This window comes from Corythoichthys intestinalis, chromosome 7, assembly GCF_030265065.1.
Source record: "Corythoichthys intestinalis isolate RoL2023-P3 chromosome 7, ASM3026506v1, whole genome shotgun sequence".
Taxonomy (NCBI): domain Eukaryota; kingdom Metazoa; phylum Chordata; class Actinopteri; order Syngnathiformes; family Syngnathidae; genus Corythoichthys; species Corythoichthys intestinalis.
In genome coordinates this window covers 57,380,248-57,406,185 of record NC_080401.1, presented here as the reverse complement: position 1 = coordinate 57,406,185, position 25,938 = coordinate 57,380,248, and the positions used below count along the sequence as shown (strand labels likewise).

General features: G+C 40.4%; 1 protein-coding gene across 7 annotated transcripts in view; it reads left to right on the top strand.

The window, feature by feature from the left end:
- The window catches only part of evi5b (ecotropic viral integration site 5b), an 84,808-nt gene extending 59,414 nt beyond the window's left edge, over positions 1-25,394 (top strand). For 5 of the 7 annotated variants that reach the window (XM_057840621.1, XM_057840619.1, XM_057840622.1 and 2 more), the window contains 7 exons: positions 299-445; positions 2,717-2,848; positions 3,657-3,797; positions 8,676-8,834; positions 8,897-9,139; positions 17,669-17,764; positions 21,347-25,394. In XM_057840621.1, the coding sequence (XP_057696604.1) occupies positions 299-445; positions 2,717-2,848; positions 3,657-3,797; positions 8,676-8,834; positions 8,897-9,139; positions 17,669-17,764; positions 21,347-21,628 (1,200 nt within the window). In that variant the 3' untranslated portion in view covers positions 21,629-25,394. The remainder of the gene's footprint in view (positions 1-298; positions 446-2,716; positions 2,849-3,656; positions 3,798-8,675; positions 8,835-8,896; positions 9,140-17,668; positions 17,765-21,346) is intronic. The other 2 variants (XM_057840620.1, XM_057840625.1) reach the window with 2 other exon arrangements.
- Positions 25,395-25,938: the final 544 nt, after the last annotated feature.

Sequence of the window (25,938 nt, the reverse complement as noted above, 5' to 3'; positions counted from 1 at the left end):
TTGGCTGCATTGACGGCAGTTGACATCCAATCCATTTTCACTCCCCAGTTGAAAATGGATTGTGTGTCGACTGGGGTTTTCAATGTCAGTTTCCCTCTTTTGCTAACGCTCATATACAATATAAAATCTGCAGGATGAAAACGCGTTTGCTTATTCAGGTGTTTACATGGACTAAAAATCCCTGTTTTCAAAGCAGCACGTCCTTTTTTTGGCACTACTTCTTCATCCTCTTCCTTTCCTTTCCCGCCGTTCTCACCTTCTACCCTTTCCGCTCGCCCCGGGTCGTTTGCGTACGAAGGGCCAAGTGACTCGGGCTCAGGAGGCGGAGGAGAACTACCTGGTCAAGAGGGAGTTGGCCACGCTCAAACAGCAGAGCGAGGAGGCGGGTGCTCAGTTGGAGCAGGCCCACAAAACCATCAGGCAGCTTCAGCAGCAGCCGCAAGGGGTAAGGACGGACGCTGGGTGGCGCCGTTGCGAAAGGGAATTCTCCCTGGAGTCAGGCGGCGACAGTGCGAATATTTGTCTTTTTATTTGTTAATTAATTTATGGCGAATAGGTTTGGGGAAATTCTGACATTGCAAATGGCTTTTAAAATTTCTTATATATATTTTTTTTTTGTGTATATATATCTGGGGAATCTGCGTGGAATGAGGCAGCAACAGTGCAAAGGTTCCTTTTCAAGTCATTTAAATATATATTCTTATTTTAAAAATGTTTTTGTTTTATTTATTCATTTTAGTGCAAATTTGTAGCGATCGTGGAAATGTCCTTTTTTTTTTTGTTTATTTTTTTTTTTTGTTGTTTTTTTTTTTTTGTTTTTGTTTTTTTGTGTGAATAATTCTGGGAAACCTCCTGGAATGAGGCCGCAAGAGTGCAGTTTAGTTGATTTAAAATAAATGATTCAAAAATTGTTTTTATTTTTGTTATATCATATTTATTATTTAATTGAAATTGTTTTTATTTTTACTTTTTACTTAATAATTTGGGGGATTTTATTTTTGTGTGTGTGTGTAATTATGTCTGGGAAAGTGCATAGATTTTTTTTTTTTCTTCTTAATATCTATTTTTGTTTTATTTATTTTCGGTGCAAATATATGTCAAAAACTGCAAGGAAAAAGGCAATAAAAGTGAGAAAATATATCATTTTTAGATGTATAATATTTAAATATGAAAATTATTCGAATTATTATTAATATTATTTTTATTTTGTGTGTTTTTCTTAATTATTGTTATTATGTTGCAAATATGTCAGGGAAAGCGCTTAGGTTTTTTTTTTCATTTTTTTTTTTTCATTCTTAATATTTATTTTATTGATTTGTTTTTGTTTTATTCTATTTCTACTGCAAATATTTCACAAAACTGCCCAGAAAAAGGCGATAAATGTGAAAATATATTTATATTTTTAAAGCTATATCTTATATTTTCAGCTTTTTCTTTTGTTTGTGTGCTTTTTTTTTTTTTTTTTTTTTTTTTTTTTTCCGTTTGATTTTTTTTTTATATGTATGTGTTTTTGTTTTTACTTTTTACTTAATAATTTGGGGGATTTCATTTTTTTTGTTTTTTTTTGTTTTTTTTTTGTGTGTAATTATGTCTGGGAAAGTGCCTAGATTTTATTTTTTTTTTAATACTTAATATCTATTTTTGTTTTATTTATTTTCGGTGCAAATATATGTCAAAAACTGCAAGGAAAAAGGCAATAAAAGTGAGAAAATATATAATTTTTAGATGTATAATAATTAAATATAAAAATTATTCTAATTATTATTTATTTATTTTTATTTTTATTTTTAAATTATCGTTATTATGTTGCAAATATGTTGGGGAAAGCGCTTAGGTTTTTTTTTTTTTTTTTTCCCCTCATTCTTAACATTTATTTTATCAATTTATTTTTGTTTTATTCATTTCTAGTGCATATATTTTACAAGACTGCCCAGAAAAAGGCGATAAATGTGAAAATATATATATATTTTTAAAGCTATATCTTATATTTTCAGCTTTGTCTTTTGTTTGTGTGCTTTTTTTTTTTTTAATTTATTCATCAACTTATTTGCAAATGTATCCGGTAAAGCGCCTAGAATTTTTTTAAATTTAATATTTCTTAAAATATTTTTTCCAGTGCAAATATGCCTCAAGAACTGCACAGAAAAAGGCAATAAAATTGAGAATATAAGTTTTTATATAATTTTTTTTTTCTGTTTTATTTCTGTTTTTATAATATGTATGTGTTGTTTTTTTTTTAAATCATTATTATTTTGCAAATCTGTCTGGAAAAGCGCCAATACATTTTTTTTTTTTTTTTTATGTTTATTTTTGTTTTATTTTCAGTGCAAATACGTCACCAGAAACTACCCAGAAAAAGGCAATAAAATGTTGGGATGTATATCATTTTTAAAGATATCAATTCAATTCTGCGCATATCCTGCGCCAAATCCCCCGTGGCCACGCATTTCTAGCAACACGCCTCCTGTACACCTTTACAAATGTCTTCACACCCAACGCTTTTTCTCTCCTGGCATAATCGCGTTGAAATATTCAAGAGCGTTGGTGTGTGTTTTACATAATGGGACATTTAGATGATTTATTCATACGTCAGGCTCAGCGCACGGTCGCGTCTGGCCAAGAGGTGGCGCCATTTCGACTGAACTATGAAAGCGTTACTGACTTTTCCATGCGGCGTGGTGATGAGTGAGTACATTTTGTGTTTTGTTGTCACCAGAAGGGGGCGCTACGCTGTTCGGAGGAGGCGGTGCTGCAACTGGAGCGAGAGCTGGTGCAGGCGCGGCTCAAGGAGGCGGAGTCTCAGTGCGCTCTTAAGGAGATGCAGGATAAGATCCTGGATATGGAGAAGGTCAGTGTTTTAATGCACGTTTTAGGATTAAGCTTTAACGAGCTGGCTGCCATTGACGGCGATAGACGTCCAATCCATTTGAATTCAAGTCCGACAGGATTGGACGTTTATTACGGTCAAAGGCAATGAGGTAAAATTTGAATTGGAGAACCGTAGTCTTATTCAAATTAAATATTTTTTTTTAATTAACAATATATTTAAATGATTTATCGAAAGAAATAATTGAAACAGTTGGTCAATGATTATTGGGAAAAAATGAAATAATTTTACAAAAGAATTAGACATAAAACACGGAATAAATTTCAAAGTATATTCAAAATGGAGTACAAAAAAATGAAACATTCAAATTTAAATGTTTACCTGAAAAAATATAAAAAGCAATGAGTATTAAAAAAAAAATCTGAAAAATAAAAACTGATTAATCCATACATTAAATAAAAATGTTTAAAAATATATGCATGATATAAAGGATTAGTACAAAAAATATATTTATTCATGAAGGAAAATTTGAATTATGAATGGAGTACAACAAATAAAATATTTAGTTGAATTACTGTGATATGTAAAAAGTTACTTTTTTTGGTTTGTTGTTTTTTGTTAGTGGCTAATTCCAGCTCGATCTCGTAGTAGTTGCTATGCCATCCAAATTGGTTCAATTTCATGTTAGTTTCACATGTCAAATGGTGCCCCGCCAGGCTTATAAAACACTGTAACTCTGCACTGTTTGTGGTTATAAACCAATAAAGACAATCCTTCCCGGACCCCTAACTATCATAACTCCTACCTGTCTTTTCTGCCCGAATTTTAGCGCAACACGTCACTACCGGACGACACCAACGTGGCCCGACTACAGGAGGAGCTAATGGCCGTGACGGTCCGGGAGACCGAAGCGCTGGCAGGCCTCAAGGAACTACGGCAGCAGGTCCGAGACCTGGAGGACCACTGGCAGGTGGGAACAACAGCTCCCCCAGCAATAACGATTTTCTCACGATATGGCGATGCAACAATTATCATTGCATGGGTCAGGTAATCATTCTGTAGTGCTGCAATAATAATCGACTAACTCAAATTACAAAAAAAGCTTCGAATTAAATTTTGCTGCTTCAGGGATTCGTTTAAAGAGCATACGACACGAGAAAAAAAAGTCTTAAATGGCATTATTATGTGAATTAGAATCATATTTTGAGACGATTCGACTGTATACAACAATTTAGCAAAGCACAGATGACGAGAAATTAGTCCTTTAATCTGCCGGTTAGCCACGCCTACCATTATAGGGCTTTAGCGTCCCCAACAGGTGGATGACGTCAGCGGTAGACTGGGCTCATCGGTTTTACTATTCAGCCCATTGAGGGGGAATTATTCAGAACGAGGAAAATGCGATGAAGAGAGCCGCAAAATGTCATTGTTTCAGTCTCTCTACTCCAATATTTTTGCAGGATATTCTTTTTATCCAAGTATTTTTCCCCAATAGCTAAATAAATGGCTGGAGAAGGACCAGTCAGCCCGTCGAGGGGGAACTATTCACGAGGAAAACGCGACGAAAAGAGCGGCAAAATGTCATTGTTTCTGTCTCTTTACTTCAATATTTTTACAGGATATTCTTTTTATCCAAGTATTTTCCCCAATTGCTAAATAAATGGCATGGTCGTGACAAATAACAATCTTGTGCTAAGTGGAATATGAAATCATAAAAATGCATTTATTCAGGACGACATGGCAAAATTACTCCATAATGGTCAAAACTGTCGACTTCACCTTTACTGTCGCACCTCCCAAACGATATTTTATGACACCTAAATCGGACATATGTCATTTCCCTTCCCCGGCTTCGGAGAATGTAAACAAACCAGAAGGCGTGACAGCTAGCCGACATGCTAACCCAAACCGAGTGATGTTTCAAAGTCTTCGAAGCGGAAAATCAGACATAAATATCCTGGATTATTTGACATGACAACCCGGTTGTCGATTGACGCCCGGCGGAGAGCAATTTACAGTTCGTTCCCCGGAGGAGGGTGGCTGGAGTTGTTGTGCAGCTAACGTGCTGCTGCTTATGAGCATTAGGAGAGCTTTTTACATGCCTATCAATGATCAAACGTAAGTAGTCCTTCATTTAAAGGAAGTTTGTAGTGTTTACTCACTTCCTCGTAAGTCCAATGGTCCCACAGTAGTAGGGCTTGTTTTGGCCAATATCCACGGTGAATGGGAACGTTTTGAAACTCCAAAAAGGCGCATACGTCTCTCCCTCATACAGAATGATTTTTCTGCAGCCGTTTGGCTGGCATGATGCGAAAAATAAACGTATTAATCCGCAAAATCAGCTGAATCCTTCGTCCTCATACACAACAGTACACTGTAGCTTGAAGAGGACGTCTTCTACCGTACACGTCACAGCGCCCTCCTCCTCAATGAAAGACCGAAGCCGGAAGTCACTCATTTTCATGGCGCGGGATTAAAAAAACTAAATAAAAATAGCGATCGCTTCCACACACATCCAAGCGGCCCATATCATTCAGGGGCATAAAATACCGCATTTATTATGAAATAAACATGCTTTTTTGTGTCACAGGCACTTTAATTACAAATACGTTGTGATGGTTTGTTTTGAAAGTGTTTGCATTTAGTTTTATTCATTTGGGTGCACAAACTGCCCTGTTTTGGCAACCGTGAATATGACGTAATTCGTCTTAACAGTTTTCGTTTGAGCTAATATGTTTGTTTTAGTTTAGAATTATATTTGGAATTTTTTGTGGGGGTATGTGTATGAACGATATGTTTAAAGCTTTGTTTAAAAAAAAACTTTGCATTTTATAGCGTTTAAAGTGCATGTGACACGAAAAAGCATGTTTATTTCATAATAGACGCGGTATTTTATGCTCCTGAATGATATGGACCGCTTGGATGTGTGTGGAAGCGATCGCTATATTTATTTAGTTTTTTTGAATCCCGTGCCATGAAAATGAGTGACTTCCGGCTTCGGTCTTGCATTGAGGAGGAGGGCGCTGTGACATGTATGGGTGAAGGCGTCCTTTTCACTAAACACCCGTACTGTTGTGTATGAGGACTGAGGATTCAGCTGATTTTGCGGATTAATACGTTTATTTTTCGCATCACGCCAGCCAAACGGCTGCATCTGCAATCTTGCTTTATGTGGGGAGAGGCGTGTGCGCCTTTTGGAGTTTCAAAAGGTTCCCATTCACCGTGGATATTGGCCAAAACAATCCCTACTACTTTGGGACCATTGGACTTACGAGGAAGTGAGTAAACATCTTGTTTTGTATTATGTCAAATACAAATACAGCGATTACAAAGTAAACACTACAAACTTTCTTTAAATAAAAAACTACTTACGTTTGAACATTGATAGGCATATAAAAAGCTCTCCTCATGCAAATTAGCTGCATGTTGGCTGCACAACAACTGCAGCCGCCCTCCTCCGGGGAACGAACTGTAAATTGCTCTCCGCCCGGCGGTTTGCCGATCCACGAAGACAATCGACAACCCAGTCGTCATGTCAAATAATCCGGGCTAGTTATGTGTGATTTTCCGCTTCGAAGACTTTGAAACATCACTCGGTTCGGGTTAGCATGTCGGCTAGCTGTCACACCACTTGGTTTTTTTACATTCTCCGAAGCCGGGGAAGGGAAATGACATATGTCCGATTTAGGTGTCATAAAATATCGTGCGGGAGGTGCGACAGTAAAGGTGAAGTCGACAGTTTTGACCATTATGTGTAATTTTGCCATGTCGTCCTGGATAAGTGCATTTTTATGATTTCATATTCCACTTAGCACAAGACTGTTATTTGTCATGACCATGCCATTTATTTAGCAATTGGGGAAAATACTTGGATAAAAAGAAAATCCTGTAAAAATACTGAAAAGAGACAGAAACAATGACATTTTGCGGCTCTCTTCGTCGCGTTTTCCTCGTTGTGAATAATTCCCCCTCGACGGGCTGACTGGTCCTTCTCAAGCCATTTATTTAGCTATTGGGGAAAAATACTTGGATAAAAAGAATATCCTGTAAAAATATTGGAGTAGAGAGACTGAAACAATGACATTTTGCGGCTCTCTTCGTCGCGTTTTCCTCGTTGTGAATAATTCCCCCTCAATGGGCTGTATAGTAAAACCGATGAGCCCAGTCTCCCGCTGACGTCATCCACCTGTTGGGGACGATTGAGCCCTATAATGGTAGGCGTGGCTAACCGGCAGATTAAAAGACTAATTTCTCGTCGTCTGCGCTTTGCTAAATTGTTGTATATAGTCGAATCGTCTCAAAATATGATTCTAATTCACATAATAATGCTATTTAAGACTTTTTTTTTTTTCCTCCTGTCGTATGCTCTTTAAGCTAGCGGACCTTTGCAATTATTCTTTTGTTGTACTTCGATCCTCTTTTTTTTTCTTCTTTTTTGTACATTTGAAGCAAGGTCAGATATTTCAATTTAGTCTTAAATGCATTTATTGCTCTTATGAAATTAAAGTACAATTCGGCAGTTTGAAGATACTCAGGAATTGTATTTTGTATTCGCATTTAATGCTCTTTTGAAAGGGCAATCTTTGCTAGCCAAAATATATTTTGTTGCAAGCATAAACACTTGTTTCTTTTGTTTTACACCTCCCAAAATATATTCTGCAAGGCATTAAATGTTTGTAATCCAATGGCTTTACCGCACGCAACACGTCACTTATGCTCATTAATATTCATGACGTTAGCAATTGTTGCTAGGCGGGTCAAGCTCGCGTTTGTCCCAATACTAAATGCAAGTAAGTAGTGTACAAACGAGATGTTTACTGAGCTAAACTTACCAATTCTGTTTGAAAAAGATGTCCCTGGTGTCAAATTCACTGGTAAAGATGTGGAAGAACATACAAATGTTCAATTCAAGAGATGGCTTGAATGTCGAGCCAACCTGATCCAGAGTTAGCTTTTAAATAGACACTTTTTTCATGTGTGCATTCTCCTGTTTCAACAATCTGTTCTTTACCACCATATGCCCCATCTTTCTTATATATTATATCCTCTGGTTGTCTTGTTTCTGACCGTTGTTGGGGGTAATTTACATTGCTATTTTTGTGTCACGATCGCAAATGCTACTCAGCGACAGCCATCGAACACTTTTAATTTTTTTCATTAATAACAAATCCTAATTCTATAATTTATATACACTTCGCCCCTACTCAAGTTGTTTTTTACAACAGAAAAGGTAAAACCAGTGGCAGTCAGATACAAATCTTGATTTTTTTTCAGGTCTTTGATTGTCAGACAGAAGCAGCACAGCAAAACGCCTCGCTAAAAAATAAGTCAAAATCTCAAAATGCCTTTTTTTTTTTTTGGGCTTCGTGAAACTCATGAAGAAAACATCCTTCATATTTCGTAATGTCTAGACTCGTTTCTACAAGTTCTATAACAGCAGTGTTTACTCGGCATGTTCTTTTTGAAAGATTACCGGCAGAAAAGAAGTTGTAATAACATCAGTTGTATGCGAGGGCAAGTCTCTGTCGACCCACTTCCGGGTTACAATGGCGACATCACGGTCTAAAAATAGCATTTGTGCGGTACACTATTACTCGATTATTCAAACTAACTAATCAATAGATTAAACCATTACTTAAATAATCGATAACTGCAGCAAACAAGCTGTTTCCATCCTTCTGCTGTGAATTTCAATGAGTTTTAGACGTCCAATGTGTTTTAACTTGCAAGCAACTTTGATGTGCGTACTTCCATCTAATGTACAAAAATATGAGTCAGCCATGCCTCTACCTATACGATATAACTCGTTCCGATCAGGTAATAACAGTTCTATCCATTTGTCCCTTAGCGCCACCTAGCGCGAACGTCGGGCCGCTGGCGGGAAAGCCCCAAGAAGAACACGCTGGCCGAACTTCAGGACGAACTCATGAGCGTGCGGCTGCGTGAGGCCGAGGCTCAAGCCGAGATGCGCGAAAGCCGTCAGAGGATGCTGGAACTAGAAACGCAGGTGAGAAAATTATTCGGCCTAAATACGCGCCATGATATTTAGCGGCAATGATCGTTTTCCAGAACCAAATTCACGGCAATCAGCTTCGCCGGGCGGAACAGGAAGCACGAGGCCTTCAAGATCGCGTTCAGACGTTGACGTCGCAGAACAAAGATCTCAACTCGCAGTTGCAGGAGATCAAACGGCGGCAAGCCGAGATGGAATGCAAGAGCAAAGAGGAAGTGATGGCGGTCAGGCTGAGGGAAGCTGACAACATGGCCGCCATGGCGGAGCTGCAGCAGCAGATCTCAGAGTTGGAGATTCAGGTCATGTCTAAAAATGAGTTCATGCGTTTTGCTGACTTACTACTAAAACGTAAAGTCTTACGAAAAGAGATACAGTTTTAACAAACAAAAATACAATGCAATTCAGTGCAATGGCAGAGAGCTGGGACAGGTTTGTTCACATATTGACCATGAGATGTCACCATTTCGCTTTCTACCATATCACCGAACATGGTTAAACTGCTGTTAAAATATGTATACTTTTTATACGTTCTTACTAGAGGTGGGAACCTTTGGGCACCTAACGATTCGATTATAAATCGATTATTGATGCCCCCCTCTCCCATTTTTTAAAAATTCTATGTTTTATATATTTGTTCCAAAATTGTTCAAAAATCCTCTCAGGCTAAAAAAACCAAACTACTATTTTAGTATCAAGTTACCGGTTAAAAACAGTAAATAAAATACTCAAGTCCCCATTCTGTATCAGCAGCTTTAAACTACATTCAATTAATTTAATGTGGTAAATCAACCGTTAAAGTTGTTAAAATTGCGACCGTTATTCCATAATTTCCCAATGTCTACTTTCGACTTGTGAAAGTTTTAAAACTGTCATTTAAAGGTAGATTCAAGTCAAGATTTTGCCGATTTAGGGGTATTTTAGATAAAAAGTAATTAGGTTCTCTACAACAGAGCCTTCTAGAGAAGTCTACTGCTTTAAGATGGCGCCTGTTTACTAGCGCGGGAAAGTCTGTCATTTCACATCTAGCTTAGATATATGTGGTATCTACCATAGCCGTATGTTGCCGTATGTTTGTAGCAACTAGCAACTGGACGCTGTTTGTAGCGGCTGATGGCCGCAGTCAGGTATTATTGCTTTTTTTTTTTTACCTACCGACATTAGCTGCACATGATATCTACTCTCGGTCCGTTCCTCATTGCGTCCTGAAGACCGCGCTGACTGCGTTTTATTTCCGCTTTACCTGGTGTAATTCAATAATCGGAATTTGGATGTTTGTGAATCGTTCTCAAAGCTTCCATGGCCGAATCGCGAATAATCTAATAATCGGAAATTTTGCACGCCTCTAGTTCTTACATAGCACTCTTTGAACCTAGCTAAAGAAAGAAGAAGCCTGGCACCTCGTCAGGCTTTTAAAGGTTCGTACGGGTCCTTGAATTTACCTTGATGTCCAGCAGTTCAGGCGTGAATAGTTTGGAGTTCAATCGAGTGAACGGTGTACAAATAGAGTAGTATTTAAATCCATACATGTGCATTTGCTGTACTTTAGTACAATTCCTCTTACCGCATAAACAGTTCCTCTTTTTGTCACATTTATTTGGGGGCAACCTCCTTAGCTTCTCCTGCAGTCAGGCCACGTTGGTATCGTCCGGTAGTGATGTTGCGCTAAAATAGGGGCGGAAAAGAGAGGTGGGAGTTAGGACATTAAGGGCCCGAGAAGGGTTGTCTTTATTGGTTTATAACTGCAAACAGTGCAGAGTTACAGTGCTTTATAAGCCTGGTGGGGAGCCAGGCTTCTCGTGTCGTCTTTAGCTAGGCTATAAGAGTGCTAAATCAAGAAGTATAAAAAGTATACATACTTTAACAGCATTTTAACTACATCCGGTGATACGGTTGAAGGCGCAATGGTGACATCTCATGGTCGATATTTGAACAAACCTGTCCCGGCTGTCTGCCATTGCACAGAATTGCATTGTAATTTTGTTTGTTAAATCTGTATCACTTTTTGTAAGACTTAACTAGACCTGAAACGAATACTCGAGCAACTCGAGTAACTCGAGTTTAAAAGCTGTTCCGAGTAATTTAATTCACCTCAAGGAATCGTTTAATTTTGCAAGCTCTAAGCATCACATTTTGCCCGGACTACTTTTAATGCGGGACAACACGCTGACGTCACGTGCGTAGAGGAAGAAGCAATAAAAAAATAAACTTACTACAGCCGACAGCCGTTAAAAACTGCGCCGACGTTGCTAAAAACTGCGCCCGCATGTTGCTGCGTTGTAGCAGGTAGCGTCTGTATGCGTGTCATAGATATCGCATGTACGTAGAACTAGATGCGAAATGCCCGACTCGGCGGCGTTAATGAAACAGCCGCCATCTTAAAGCAGTACACTTCTCAGCGCTCATAAAAAAGATTAACGTTAGTGTCACTCGCTAACTCATACAGGCTTTTTTTAATCTGTGAAAACAGCGCTGTAGCGTGATTAGGGTGTAAAATAAAAGCTTAATAATGCTAAGTGTCAATTTTAGCTCAGTAGTCATTGCTGGATAAAACACCAAGTAGCACTGGTGCCTAATGTGCTCCAATACAGCACAACATTTATTTTTACTGCAAAAACTCAAAATCCTATCATGACTTACAGTTTAGAATAACTTAAAAAGAATCGGCACCTTTCAAACTAAATTTCTCAAGCCTCCGTGATCTTGGAACATTTTGAAAGACATTTCCGTATTTGAGAAAGGGTACCATATTTGATTTCTGCTTCATCGTAAACAATAAATTAATAAAAATGAAGGGTTTACCCTAGGATTTTTTGAAGCTGTGGTGGTGGGCTGCATCGGAGTTGGATAGCCTCACCATGTCGTGCCACGGTGAAATTGCGTCATATCATGACAAATGGAAAAAAATGTTTCACATTTTTTCCCAAGAAAAACCATAACACAGATCTATTCGAAATATTTAATTAGCCAAGCTAATGTCGTAGCGCTCAGCTACGGTACATGTACGTAAAATGCTTAGGTTACAGCTACATTACCCTACATAATAATACTTTTTTCTAGTAACAATAATACGACTTCCAGCTCATAATCCTTCGTTTTCCTTTCATTTGGCCCTAAAACGTACTACAATACAACAACAATAATGGTCCTTTTGTTAACAGACCTATTTCAAGGAGTAGTGGGGAAATTCTAAAACCAGTGTAGAGTTTTATTAGTTTCGGTGAGAAGGTGAATAGTTTTTTGTTGTTGTTCGTGAACGAAATTTCCACACAAATGCACATCGAGGTACCATTTAGCTTAGCAAGGAGAGGTATGAGAGTCATTTTTCGAGTTTCCCAGAGCTCGCAAAACTCACAAAAAAAAGGCACATTTATCAAGATTTCGTCAGCCGTGATTGTGTATCCGCCGTTCCTTCCGGTGAAACAGCCTGATAGCACAGATATAAGTACGCCTGCCCCTCTGCTATTGAATGGGTTGTTGACTTTAGTGCGGCGGCGCTAAGGCTCTATTTTGAGCCCCGCCTCGCGGCGAAAATTCATTCAAACTTGCCGTTCTGTCCAAGACAACTGTCCACCACTCACTTTTGCTGAAAAGTCCGATCCAGAATACTGTAATGCCCCGGATGGGGGGGAAGAAGGAGAGGAGTCTGTATTGACTTACACACTTTATTGTGGCAACAATAATAAAGAAAAACAATAACAAAATACCACCAGGCTGCCGCAACATGCGACTGCTATCTCTCGCTACCTCACCCGTTCTCCCATTCTTCCTACTCGCGTCCTCCTACGTCACAGCTCCCCTGTCCGATCGTGTCTCTTGCGACATTACAATACACAATGAATAGGTTGCCGCTGAACCCTTCACACTAGTTTGAAACAGCCTTAAAATAAAAATTAAAAAAAAATAAAAAAAACATCTCACCTAAAAGGCGTGGGGCGGCTTTTATTTTGGTGTGGCGTTGCGCCACAATCTTTTAAACGTAGGGGAAACCCTGAAATGTAATGGAACAGCATTTATAGGTACTAGAAAAACTGGTGTACGAACCCTGAATAGAAAATAAAAATGAATATATGGCGAAAAACACTCAGGTGACTTGAAGTTCCACTCTGAGACCCCCAATTTAGCCAAATTTCAAAATTGTCCTATATGCATGTGTGATACATCATTGGAAAGCTTAAAATCTCAATTTGATGGGGGAGGAAAAATTTTGAACAGGAGGGCATTTAAAAAAAAAAAAAATTAAACAGCAAAACCCTAACTGGAGGTGAGAGCATGAGAGAGCATAATTAAAGACGCCATGATTTTAACGAGATATTATCGCGTACTTACCTCTTTTCGATCCAAAAACTCCATGTAGCATGTATCACCAAATGTCAAGATGCAGCTGTGAATGGCCACAGCCGGATTTTATGGGTGAAACATGGTAATGTACCGTATTTTTCGGACTACAAGTCGCTCCTGAGTATAAAGGCCCAAGTACACTGCATGCGTGATCGTTGAGGTTCCGGTCCGGTTCAGTGTTGCCTGCGTGCCACGCAGTCTGTCAAAAACAGGCAAATCATACCGGCTGCTGCACGGCTGCGGTCCGCCAACCTCGTCCCCCCCGTGAGCTCTCGCGTGATCGCGCGCGATAATGTGCCATTTAAAACAACGACAAACACACGGAGTCTGTAGTATGTACTCATCAGAGAAGCAGAGAGAGAGCACATTTTTTTCCTTGCATATTGATATTGTAACGTTTGCTAAGCGGAAGTTTGGCCGCGAAAAACAACACACGAGCTTCAACGCCTTTTTCCTCTTTTTCTTTATTAACTTCCCGCCACCTCACCAATGCAAAAACAACAACTACAGTGGGGAGAACAAGTATTTGATACACTGCCAATGGGTTTTCCCATTGGCAGTGTATCAAATACTTGTTCTCTCCACTGTATTTACACTGACGCTATCTAGTCCACCAATCGGAGCGTCGGGCTGGTGCACCAGCACACCAATGACAGCCCCGCGTTGGTGCATAAATTAACCCACCGATGACAGCCCCGGTCGGCACAACACCGGCGACGCTACAATATTTTAGTTGTGTCTGTCTCTTAATTCCAGATTGACTGCATCATGTTGAGATCAGGGCTCCGTGCAAGGGGGCTATTATGCCCTTGGTTGTGTCGGTGCGTTTATATCTTTGTGCACATTTAAAATTTATGGCACATAACATCTCATAGCGCTGTTATAAACAACTGATAAATAATCTGTCATATTTATAAAATGGATAGCGAATTATATATGACACGAACTAAAAAAACAGCGTACTTGGAATTGGTGTCTCAACACTGCAGATTCATGTGCCCAGCGCAAACTGTTGTTTTTTCTATTAAGAGTCAAGTGAAATGTAGGAAAGAAAGAGAAACGTCTTGAATAGACCACCAGGTCGAAACATGTGGGTGTCTCTTTTTTCTCTTTCGTACTTTTCCCCCTCGACTCTGTATACAAATCGAGATTGTTTGTGCGCGGGGCACGAGAATTTCTGCAGTGGAACCACTTCCAGATACGCTGCTTTTTTTTTTTTTTTTTTTTGCTTAGCACGTCGTGTGTTTGATATCATTGCCAGAAAAACACACATAATAGGACACTTTGCAGTTTCGCTTTTAATGGTGTCCTTATAGTAACGATCTGCTGCATCGTATATCACTTTGTGACTTTCCACCTCCATGATGAAGCGCTCATCATCCATCTTCGCTTATGTTTAAACCGTGATTAGGCACCTGGGCTTTTGACGTCAGGCCCAGCTCCGCCCATTTTGTCGGATGCGTGTCTGGCAAAAATAGAAAATAGCCTATACCATCCGGCAGGCATGCGGCACGCCGGAGGTGGTTCGCAGTCAAGCCGAAGCACTGACGCGGCCGGTATACGTTGAACAATAGGATATAATGGGAACGGATTGGCTCCGGGGCTATTTTTTACCGGAGTCTGACCGGAACCGCAACGATCACGCATGCGGTGTACTTGGGCCTTGAGTCGATCCAGCCATAAAATGCCCAACGAAGAGAAAAAAAACATATACAAGTCGCACCGGAGTATAAGTCGAATTTTGGGGGGAAATTTACTTGATAAAATCCAACACATAGAACAGACATGTCATCTTGAAAGGCAATTTAATATAAAAATACAATAGAGAACAACATGCTAAATAAATGTACAGTGTACAGTGTATGAACAACGAAATGTGAATATACTGTCCTACGTTACGGCTCGGTCCTGGCTATACAGCGAACTCCCAAAAGACAATGCTGGACGTCCGTATAATTTACTGAATCAATTTGGTCCTCGATAGAAAACAGGTTCGCATCAACGTAAATAAATGATAATTAGGTACTATTAGTAATAAGTAACAGGTTAGCATGTGTTCGCTATCATTAGCACATCGTTCAAACAACCACACAACTGGCTCTAAGTGTCCGATCGCGGGTGGAAAACACACAACAACAACAGAAAAGATGATACACGCAGGCGTTGCCTCTGTAGAGATGATTTAAAAGCATAAACAATGAAAGTAGGTTCGCAGCCGTCTATTCTCTCTCGCTAACTCGCCCACTCACTCACTTACTCACTCAGAGCTACGTAGCTGTCCGTCTTCTTCTGGTGTGTGAGCACTCTTCTTCACTTAAACAAGTGCGAGTGCGCCCTCACGTGGGCGTGAAAGCGCCACAAACTAAATGCATCCATTTCAAGATAAAAAAGTCAATAATACAATTGAACATACACTGCCAAAGGCAGAACGCGAACGTGGCCATAGCTATAAAGAGTTATTCGGATAACTATAGCATAAGAACATGCTAACAACTTTACAAAACCATCAGTGTCACTGCAAAACACCAAAATAACATGTGAAATTATATCATAATGTGTTAATAATTCCACACATAAGTCGCTCCTGAGTATAAGTCACATCCCCAGCCAAAATGTGAAAAAAACCGCGACTTATAGTCCGAAAAATACGGTAACAAGGGTCGCGATGCAGAAGTCACAGACATCAAGGAGTGGTTGAGATTTTCATATATTTACCCTTTTAAACATTTTTTTCCTATTTTTCTTTGTTTGGACCGATTATTTATCATCTAAAATATCGGGGAAAATGCAAAATTAATGAAAAAAATAAAATAGAAATTAAGCGATAGTTATGAGGTAGATATCCGTGACTTATTTACAGATGCTAATTTTTTCATTGTGACGTCATTTGTTTAAAAGTTTAAAATATGTGAGTGAATAATTTTTTAAAGTCGTTTAGACATTAATTAATGATTCTAAGCTAAGAATGACAGACATTTCGAATAATAAATACAATGACTTCTTTTTATGGCTAGGTCGAAACAAAAGCGGTTGCGCGACATCTGTAAACGGGGGTTTCCAGAGTAAAACGGACAAATTAAAAATTGTTCAGGGGCTTAATGCGCCATGAATCTGCTATGGCAGCATATAGACATATTGTTCTATCAAACACAACAGTGCTTTTGGCTTAACACTAGAAGTCCCAGAGAATTCTGGTACTCCTACTAGTCCCAAACAATGGCCGATATGACCCCGGAAAACCCAGAGGTGGCAAAAATGACCCAAGTGCTTTTGAATTTGCAAGTCGTTGTCGGACAGACAACAGCCGTTCATATGGAAATGCAACCACTAGACATACATTAACTTCAGACACAATGACCACAATTAATGCTCCATGCCCCTGATTCAGTCCTTCTAAACTATAGACACAATTCCTGCTTTACACTCAAATTGCAGTTCTAAAACGCTTTTTTTTCTTCCTCAAAACATTGTACACATTTGGGCCATTCTTTCTGTCGTTATGTGTGGAGTATAGGAGACGTGAATTACAAAAATGTGTAAAAACTGTCAAACTTCATAAGTAATGTAATTAAATAAATGTAGCTTGACTTGAACTGACACAAACTATCACATGAGTCACGGAGGCCAAATCGGCCATTGCTAGGGAATATTAGGAGTGTTTGTCTTGGGAAAGGCCAAGACGGCCTGCTGGGTTTTATAGTGTTAAAAAACAGCTGTTTATTTTAAAGAGGGGTGCAAGAGCAGAAACTGATTTTTCAGTCTTGTCTGTGTTTTCCGCCTTATATGGATAATAAAGTTATAAAACTAAGTGAAAGAATACTCGATTTAGTCTTTTCCGTTTTTGTTGTAATCTTTTGTAAAAAAAAAAAAAAAAAAAAAAAATTCTACCTAGGATATTACCACAAACCAACAATTACAACAGGATTCCACTAGAGGGTGCCCAAGTAAAAATTCCAAAAGTTCAAAAATCACAAAGTTCCCATAAAATACTGTTGCACACGGCTTGGATTCAATATACTGTACTATTCAATATACCCTAAACGTAAGTCGCTATTTAAAATGATCTATAATTAGAAGTTTTTCACTTTCACTTGTTTGTAAAACAAGCTTTGGCGACCGGTCGTTATCAGTCCCGGCATCTGCGAGGCCTGAAAGGAAGTGGTTTCACTCTCGACTCCAATTTTATTTTTTGTGGGGGGTGAGCTCCTGCTAACAGATTGACAGCAAATAATTTTCTTTTTTAACATTCCCAAGACGTTAAACGGCCGCCGGTTGCCACCTGCTGAACGTGGCAGCTGAGTTTCAGGAAACAAGGAAGAATTACCCTCAAAAACATCTTCGAGTTTGTTTTTCGATCTCCTTTCGGGGGTCTATTGGGACCCTTCGGTGTGGCAGGAAGTTGATGCTACTTTTAGTCATGGGGGTGCATGGTGTCAAGCTAAACTTCTTGAATGTACATGACAAGTTGTTTGTTTTTTTGGGGGGTTCAGAAAGAAGAAGGGAAGGTGAAAGGTCAACTGAACCACAGCGACTCCAACCAGTACATCACAGACCTCAAAGATCAGATTCGCGAGCTCAAACACGAGGTAATCTTAACCGCAAAGCTTTTTGCACCTTTCTTTGATCCTCCTCCTTTTTTTCACCTTTTTTCAAATCTTCCGTCCTTACCCCGAGATTTCTTTCCGGGTTTGGTTTGACTGAGACCGACAGATTAGTCAAAGTGTCAACTACACCCAAAAAGCGCTTCCTGTGCAGCGCCGATGTGTTAAAACGGCACCGCGAGCCGTCGCCGCTAAGTATTGAAGTGCTCAACAATTCTACGAGCGGTCAACAAAAAGTGTTCAACGCTATTGCTGGATGCGGAATCGCTGCCAAGAGCGGCATAGAGAGGTGGCTGGAAAGTTTTGAATGCCACGACTGGTCACTGCTAATTTTTTAATGCTATCACTGTTGAACAACATTCTTAGCAGTTGCTGCTAGCTGTTGCCGCCAGAAGTCACTGTTAAGTGTTGAACACCACGGTTAACAGTCCCCGCTAACTGTTAAACACTGTGTCGAATGACGCCGTTAGCAGATTGTGCTAAGTGTTGAACGGCGCTGCTAGTAGTCGGCGCTAACTGTTGAACGGCACTTGTAATATTTGCCGCTAATTGTTGAATGGCGCTGCTAGTAGTCAGCGCTAAGTGTTGAACGCCGCTGCTAGTAGTCGGCGCTAAGTGTTCAACGGTGCTAGTAGTAGTAGCCGCTATCAGATGCCGCTAAGTGTTGAACGGCGCTGCTGGTAGTCGCCGCTAAGTGTTGAACGCTGCTGCTAGCAGTTGTTGCTAAGTACTGAATGATGCTAGTAGTAGTCGCTGCTAAGTGTTGAACAGCGCTGGTAGTCGTAGCCGCTAGTAGTTGCCGCTATCAGATGCCGCTAAGTGTTGAATGGCGCTGCTAGTAGTCGGTGCTAAATGTTGAATGGCACTTGTAGTATTTGCCGCTGATTGTTGAATGGCGCTGCTAGTAGTCGACGCTAAGTGTTGAATGGCACTGCTAGTAGTCGGCGCTAAGTGTTGAACGTCGCTGCTAGTAGTCGGCGCTAAGTGTTGAATGGCACTTGTAGTATTTGCCACTAATTGTTGAATGGCGCTGCTACTAGTCGACGCTAAGTGTTGAATGGCACTGCTGGTAGTCGCCGCTAAGTGTTGAACGGTGCCATTATCAGTAGCCGCTTGTCGGTGCTGCTAGCAGTGGCTGCAAGCAGACACCACAAAGTGTTGAACGCTGCTGGTAGTAGTCGCCGCTAAGTGTTGAACAGCTCTTGTAGTCGTAGTCGCTAGTAGTTGCTGCTATCAGATGCTGCTAAGTGTTGAACGCTGCTGCGAGTAGCCGCCGCTGAGTGTTGAACGTCGCTGCTAGTAGTCGGCGCTAAGTGTTGAACGGCACTGCTAGTAGTCGGCGCTAAGTGTTGAACGGCACTGCTAGTTGTCGGCGCTAAGTGTTGAACGGCACTGTTACTAGTTGTTGCTAAGTACTGAATGATGCTAGTAGAAGTTGCTGCTAAGTATTGAACAGCGCTGGTAGTAGTGGTTGCCGCTACCAAATGCCGCTAAGTGTTGAACGGCGCTGCTGATAGTCGGCACTAAGTGTTGAACGGCGCTGTTGGTAGTCGGCCTTAAGTGTTGAATGGCATTGCTAGTAGTCGGCGCTAAGTGTTGAACGGCGCTGTTACTAGTTGTTGCTAAGTACTGAACGGTGCTAGTAGTAGTCGCTGCTAAGTGTTGAACAGCGCTTGTAGTCGTAGCCGCTAGTAGTTGCCGCTATCAGATGCCGCTAAGTGTTGAACGGCGCTGCTGGTAGTCGCCGTTAAGTGTTGAATGGTGCCTTTATCAGTAGCCGCTTGTCGGTGCTGCTAGCAGTGGCCGCGAGCATACGCCACTAAGTGTTGAACGCTGCTGCTAGCAGTTGTTGCTAAGTACTGAATGATGCTAGTAGAAGTCGCTGCTAAATATTGAACAGCGCTGGTAGTGGTAGCCGCTAGTAGTTGCCACTATCAAATGCCGCTAAGTGTTGAACGGCGCTGCTGGTAGTCGCCGCTAAGTGTTGAACGCTGCTGCTAGCAGTTGTTGCTAAGTACAGAATGATGCTAGTAGTAGTTGCTGCTAAGTGTTGAACAGCGCTGGTAGTCGTAGCCGCTGGTAGTTGCTGCTATCAGATCCCGCCAAGTGTTGAACGGCGCTGCTAGTAGTCGGTGCTAACTGTTGAACGATGCCTTTATGAGTAGTCACTTGTAGTTGCTGCTAGCAGTGGCTGCTAGTAGTCGATGCTAGCAGAAGCCAGTAAGTGTCGAACGCCGCCGGTAGCAGTTTGTGATAAGTACTGAACAATGCTGCTTGTAGTCGCTGCTAAGTGTTGAACGGCACTGCTTGTAGTTGCCGCTAAATGTTGTACGACAATTCTATCAGTAGCTGCTAGCAGATACCACAAAGTGTTGAACGCCGCCGCTAGCAGTTGGTGCTAGTAATTGAACGGTGCTGCTAGTAGTCTCTGCTAAGTGTCAAACGGCACTGCTTGTAGTTGCCGCTAAGTGTCGAACGGCACTGCTATCGGTTTTTGCTAATTGTTGAATGATGCCGATGCTGCTATCTGTAGCCATTAGTAGTTGCAGCTAGCAGTTACCATTACCAGTCGTCAGTCACTGTCGAACGACGCCGCATGTGGTCGCAGCTAAGAGTTGAACGATGCCACAAGTGGTTGCCACTAAGTATTAACACCGCCGTTAATACTTGTTGATAAATGTTAAACTGCGCTGCTAATATTTGGTTAAGTATTGAATGCCGCCGCTAGAAGTTGGTGCTAAGTGCTGAACAGCGCTGCTAGTAGTCGATGCTAATTGTTGAACAATGCCTCAATCATCAGCCGCTAGTAGTTGCTGCTGGTGTTGAACGCCGACACAACCGCTAGCCGTTGGCGCTAAATATTGAACGGCGCTGCTAGTAGTCCCCACTAACTGTTGAACGACGCTTCTAGTCACTGCGAAAAGTTGAACGATGACTTTATCAGTAGCAGCTAGTAGTGGCCGCTAGCAGATCCCAATAAGTGTTGAACGCTGCCGCTAGCAGTTTTGGACAGCGCTGCTAGTAGTCTTTATGTGTTGAGCGATCCCGCAAGCAGATGCCGCCAAATGTTGATCACTGCCTCTATAAGTAGCCATTAGCACTTGCCGCGACCAGTCGCCACCAGTAATGAATGGCGCTGCTAGTAGTTGCCGCTAAGTGTTGAACGATACCGCAAGCAAATAGCCGCTCTCAGTTTATGCTAACAGTCAGCACTAAGAACAATTCTTAGTGTGGTTGCCGCTAAGTGTTAAACAACGCCGTTAGCTGTTGCCACTATTCATTGAAAACCGCCGTTAAGTCTGCTACGTGTGGTCGCCGCTAAGTGTTGAACAACACTGCAAGCAATTGCTACTGGCAGCTGCAGCTAGCAAGCGCTGCTAACCGTTGAACGCCGCCGCAAGTGATCACCCTTAAGTGTTGAACATGACAACTAGCGGTCACCGCTAAGTGTTAGACGCCATTCTTTGTCTTTTTAACTCGTCTGCCATTGAGGACAATAGATGTCCATTCCCTTGTTAGCATCTAATCTTGCTTCTTTTTGTTTTTAAAACCATCTCTCCTGTCCAGATTTGCTGCTTAAAGGGACAGCGCGACGCTTCAAGCAAAACATCCGCCTTTGACGGCATCCACATCATCAACCACTACGCACGGCGTCACCACCGGGACGACGATGACGACGGCTCATACCACTCTTCCGACGACGAGGGAGGCCCCAAGGACGGCCACCGCATCGTCCTCCACCCCAAACTTGGCGGCACGGACAGCGAGGACGACGAAGACGAGGACAGCGACGCGTTGAGGCTCTCCGTCCCCGCCAACGTCGGGAATCACAAAACCACCGCCGTGTGACCTTTTCGGTACACAGAGACAACAAAAAACAAAACATTTTAATCTATATCACACTTCATTCAACGGGATTTTATACGAACATTATTTTTTTAAACAACTCGGCGTTTACGCGAGCATCCATTTTGTCACTTTTTTTGGGGAGGGCGGACATTTTGCCTTTGAAATGACACATTTCAATCTTTTTGAAAATTGACCCGGCGACGAGCCGTCATTGGAGGAAACGAACTGAAAACGGACAAATCCCCAGCAGGGCCGAGAACAAAAAGTGGTATTTGCCATGTGGCAAAATGGATTTTGCCATGTGGCATTTTTTTTGCCATGTGACTTTTTTTTCTGCCATATGGCAAAATTGATTTTGCCATGAGGCATTTTTTGGCATGTGGCAAAATGGATTTTGCCATTGGGCATTTTTTTTTGCCATGTGGCAAAATTAATTTTGCCATGTGGCATTTTTTTTGCCATGTGACATTTTTTTTTTGGCATGTGGCAAAATGGATTTTGCCATTCGGCATTTTTTGTGCCATGTGGCAAAATTTATTTTGCCATGTGGCATTTTATTTGCCATGTGGCATTTTTTTGCCATGTGACATTTTTTTTTTCTGCCATGTGGCATTTTTTTGCCATGTGGCAAAATTGATTTTACCATGAGGCATTTTTTGCCATGTGGCAAAATGCATTTTGCCATGTGTGGCATTTTTTGCCATGTGGCAAAATTGATTTTGCCATGTGGAATTTTTTTGCCATGTGGCAAAATGGATTTTGCCATGTGGCATTTTTTCGCCATGTGGCATTTTTTTGGGCAAGAGCCAAAATTGATTTTGCCATGTGGCAAAAAAAATTCCACATGTAAAAAAATGTCACATGGCGAAATCAATTTTGCCACATGGCAAAAAAAAATGACACATGGCAAAATCAATTTTGCCACATGGCAAAACAATTCCACATGGCAGAAAAAAAGCCACATCACAAAATCAATTTTGCCACATAGCAAAACAATTCCACATTGCAGAAAAAAAGCCACATGGCGAAATCCATTTTGCCACATTGCAAAAAAATGCCACATTGCAAAGAAAAAAAGCCACATGGCAAAATCAATTTGGCCACTTGGCAAAAAAATGACACACGGCAAAAAAATGAAACAAGTAAAAAAAAATGTCACATGGCAGAAAAAAAGCCACATGGCAGAATCAATTTTGCCTTGTGGCAAAAAAAATGCCACACAGCAAAAAAAAAAATTAAAAAAAAATAAAAAACATGCCACATGGCAAAAAAAATGCCACATTGCAGAGAAAAAAGCCACATGGCAAAATTCATTTGGCCACTTTGCAAAAAAATCCCAAATAGCAAATTCAATTTTTCCACATGGCAAAAAAAAAAAAAACTTGGCAAAATCCATTTTGCCATATGGAAAAAAAATGCCACATGGCAAAATCCATTTTGTCACATGACAAATACCACTTTTGGTTCTTGATGTCTCTCCAAATCCGAGCCTCGAAAGCGCTTGTAAAGGGACAGTAGTAATGAAAACGTGACCAGACGTTACCAAGGTTGTCTAATTGTCTTGATTTCACCACGTTACCAAATTGTTGTTGTTGTTCCTCTTGTGTTCACTCCATTTCATGCACCTCACCTGGTTCTAGACTGGAAACTGGAACCACACCTTAACCTTTGATTTTCAGTCACTTCTCGTTTGTTTTGGGCATTTATGAGTTTCTGTTGATTTGGGGGCGTATATTGGTCATTTCCTGTTGATTTTGGGTTACTGAACAGGAATGAGAATTTTGGAGCATTTCAGGTCATTTCCTGTTGATGTTGAAGGCATTTACGTGTCACTTCCTTTTCATTAACCCAAAAATAACAGTAAGTTGAGTAACCCAAAATCAAAAGAAAGTCACCGAAAATAAAGAAATAACCTGAAATGCTACAAAATTAACTCGTTCCTGTTCAGTAACCCAAAATCAACAGAAAGTGACCTGTAAATACCCCAAAAAGAAAGATAAGTGGGCAAAAATCAACAGGCAATGACCCAAAATTCCCCCACATGAAGAGAAAATGACCATTTCTTGTTGATTTTGGGTCACTTCCTATCGATTTTGAAGGCATGTATGGGTCACTTCCTTTTCAGTAACCTTAAAAAAAGAGGAAATGACTCGTAAATGCCTTGAAAATTAAGTGGAAGTGATTAAAAATCAACAGGAAATGCCCCAACATTTCCTGTGCATATTTGGTCACTTATCGTTGTTTTGGGAGGCATTTCTGGGTCACTTTTCTGTTCATTTGTTGGTATTTACGGGTCACTTTCTGTTGATTTAGGGTGACTGAACTGGAAGTGACCTGTAAATTCCTCCAAAATCAACAGGAAGTGACCAAAAATCAACAGGAAATGACCAAAAAATGCTACAAAATGAACTCCTTCCTGATTCATTTACGAGTCACTTCCTGTTAGGTAGCCCAAGATCAACAGGATGTGTGACCTGTAAATGCCTTCAATATCAACAGGAAATGACCCAAAATGCTCCATAATTAACTGATTCCTGTTCAGTAACCCAAAATCAACCATCAACAGAAAGTGACCGAAAATTGACAGAAATGACCCAAAATGTTCCTAAATTAATTAAACCAATTAATTGACGGCGCTAAACACCAGAAGTGAATGTGTCACTTCCTGTTGAGTAACCCAAAATCAACAGGAAATGACCTGTTAATTGCCCCAAAAACAACAGGAAGTGACCCCTTAAATGCCTTCAAAATCAACCGGAATGCTTCTAAAAAAACGAGAAACGACCCAAAATGCTCCAACATTTCCTGTTGATTTCGAAAGCATTTACGAGCCACTTCCTCTTGATTTTGGGATAATTACAGTTCACATCCTGTTAAACTTGGGCTTCTGAATAGGAAGTGACTCCCAAATGTCACAAACGAATCAGGAATGAGTTCATTTTGGAGCATTTCGGAGCACTTCCTGTTGATTTGCAGTCACTTCCCGCCAAAATCAACAGGTAGTGACCGCAAACACCTTCAAATTCGACAGAAAGTAACCGAAAATTGACAGAAATGACCCGAAATGTTACCGAATTTACTCATTACAAATGATGGCACTAGACGCTACAAGTGACTATGTCACTTCCTGTTCAGTAACCCAAAATCAACAGGAAACGACCCGTAATTGCCCCGAAAACAATAGGAAGTGACCCTTAAATGCCATGAAAATCAACAGGAATTGACCTGAAATGCCTCCAACACCGGGACCCAAAGACCTTGCTTTAGACGTCTAATTCTTTTTAATTGGGAGTTACGAATGTTTGTTATTTTGGAGCATTTTAGGCCACTTCCTGTTAATATATCAGCATTTACGAGTCACTGTTGATTTTTGGGTTAATAAACAGGAAGTGACCCGAGAATGTCCCAAAACTGACTTCAAATCTACAGGAAGAGACCTATAAATGCCCTCAAATGAACAGGAATTTAATGTTTTTCCGTTTTTTCACCTGAATTTTAACCCGGAACTGAACTTTGACCTGACCTGAACTGGACCTGGACAAAATCCTGGATCCGGATCTGACCCTGTAACTGGTGCTGAACTGTATCAGGATCTGGAATGGATCTACTTGTCCCGGGTCGAAGCATAGTTTTGAGTGCAGCGTCCAATTTTATTGTTTGTTTTCAGCACTTTGGGAGTTTGCAGTACATCACACACAAATGCACACGCAGGGTGTTGAGATTTTTGTGTGCGTGGAGTTGACAATAAAATGTTTGTTGAACTTTTTATGGTGTTTTTTTCTTTTTATGTTGGCGGACGCGCAGGCAGGAAGTGATCAGAGTGTTACTGATGATTTCGAACTGCAAAACCAAAGAAAAACAGATTAAGGAGACGTTAGATGTTAGCTGTGATTTACCAACATTGCAGTACATCTCTTTTTTTTAATCACGTACAGGAGTTAAAGCTACACTAGCTTTTCAACCTATATAAAATAATTTCATAACATTTGTGATGGTATGTCGACTGATGATTGAACCCTGAAAGTGACCTGGAAATGCCCTTAAATCAATAGGAACTGACCAGGAAATGCTCTAAAATCAACAGGAAGTGACATCCAGTACATCTAAAATCCATAGGATGTAACTAGGAAATGTTTCAAATTAAATAATAGATGACCAGAAAATGCTCCCACATGAAAAAAATAATAAAAATGATACATAAATCAGAATATTGACTGTTTAGTTTTGTTTTTTGTTGAAAATAGTTTCTAGTTTAAAAAATATTTTTATAAAATAAATTGACTCTCAAACAAAAAATGAATCTGAATAGG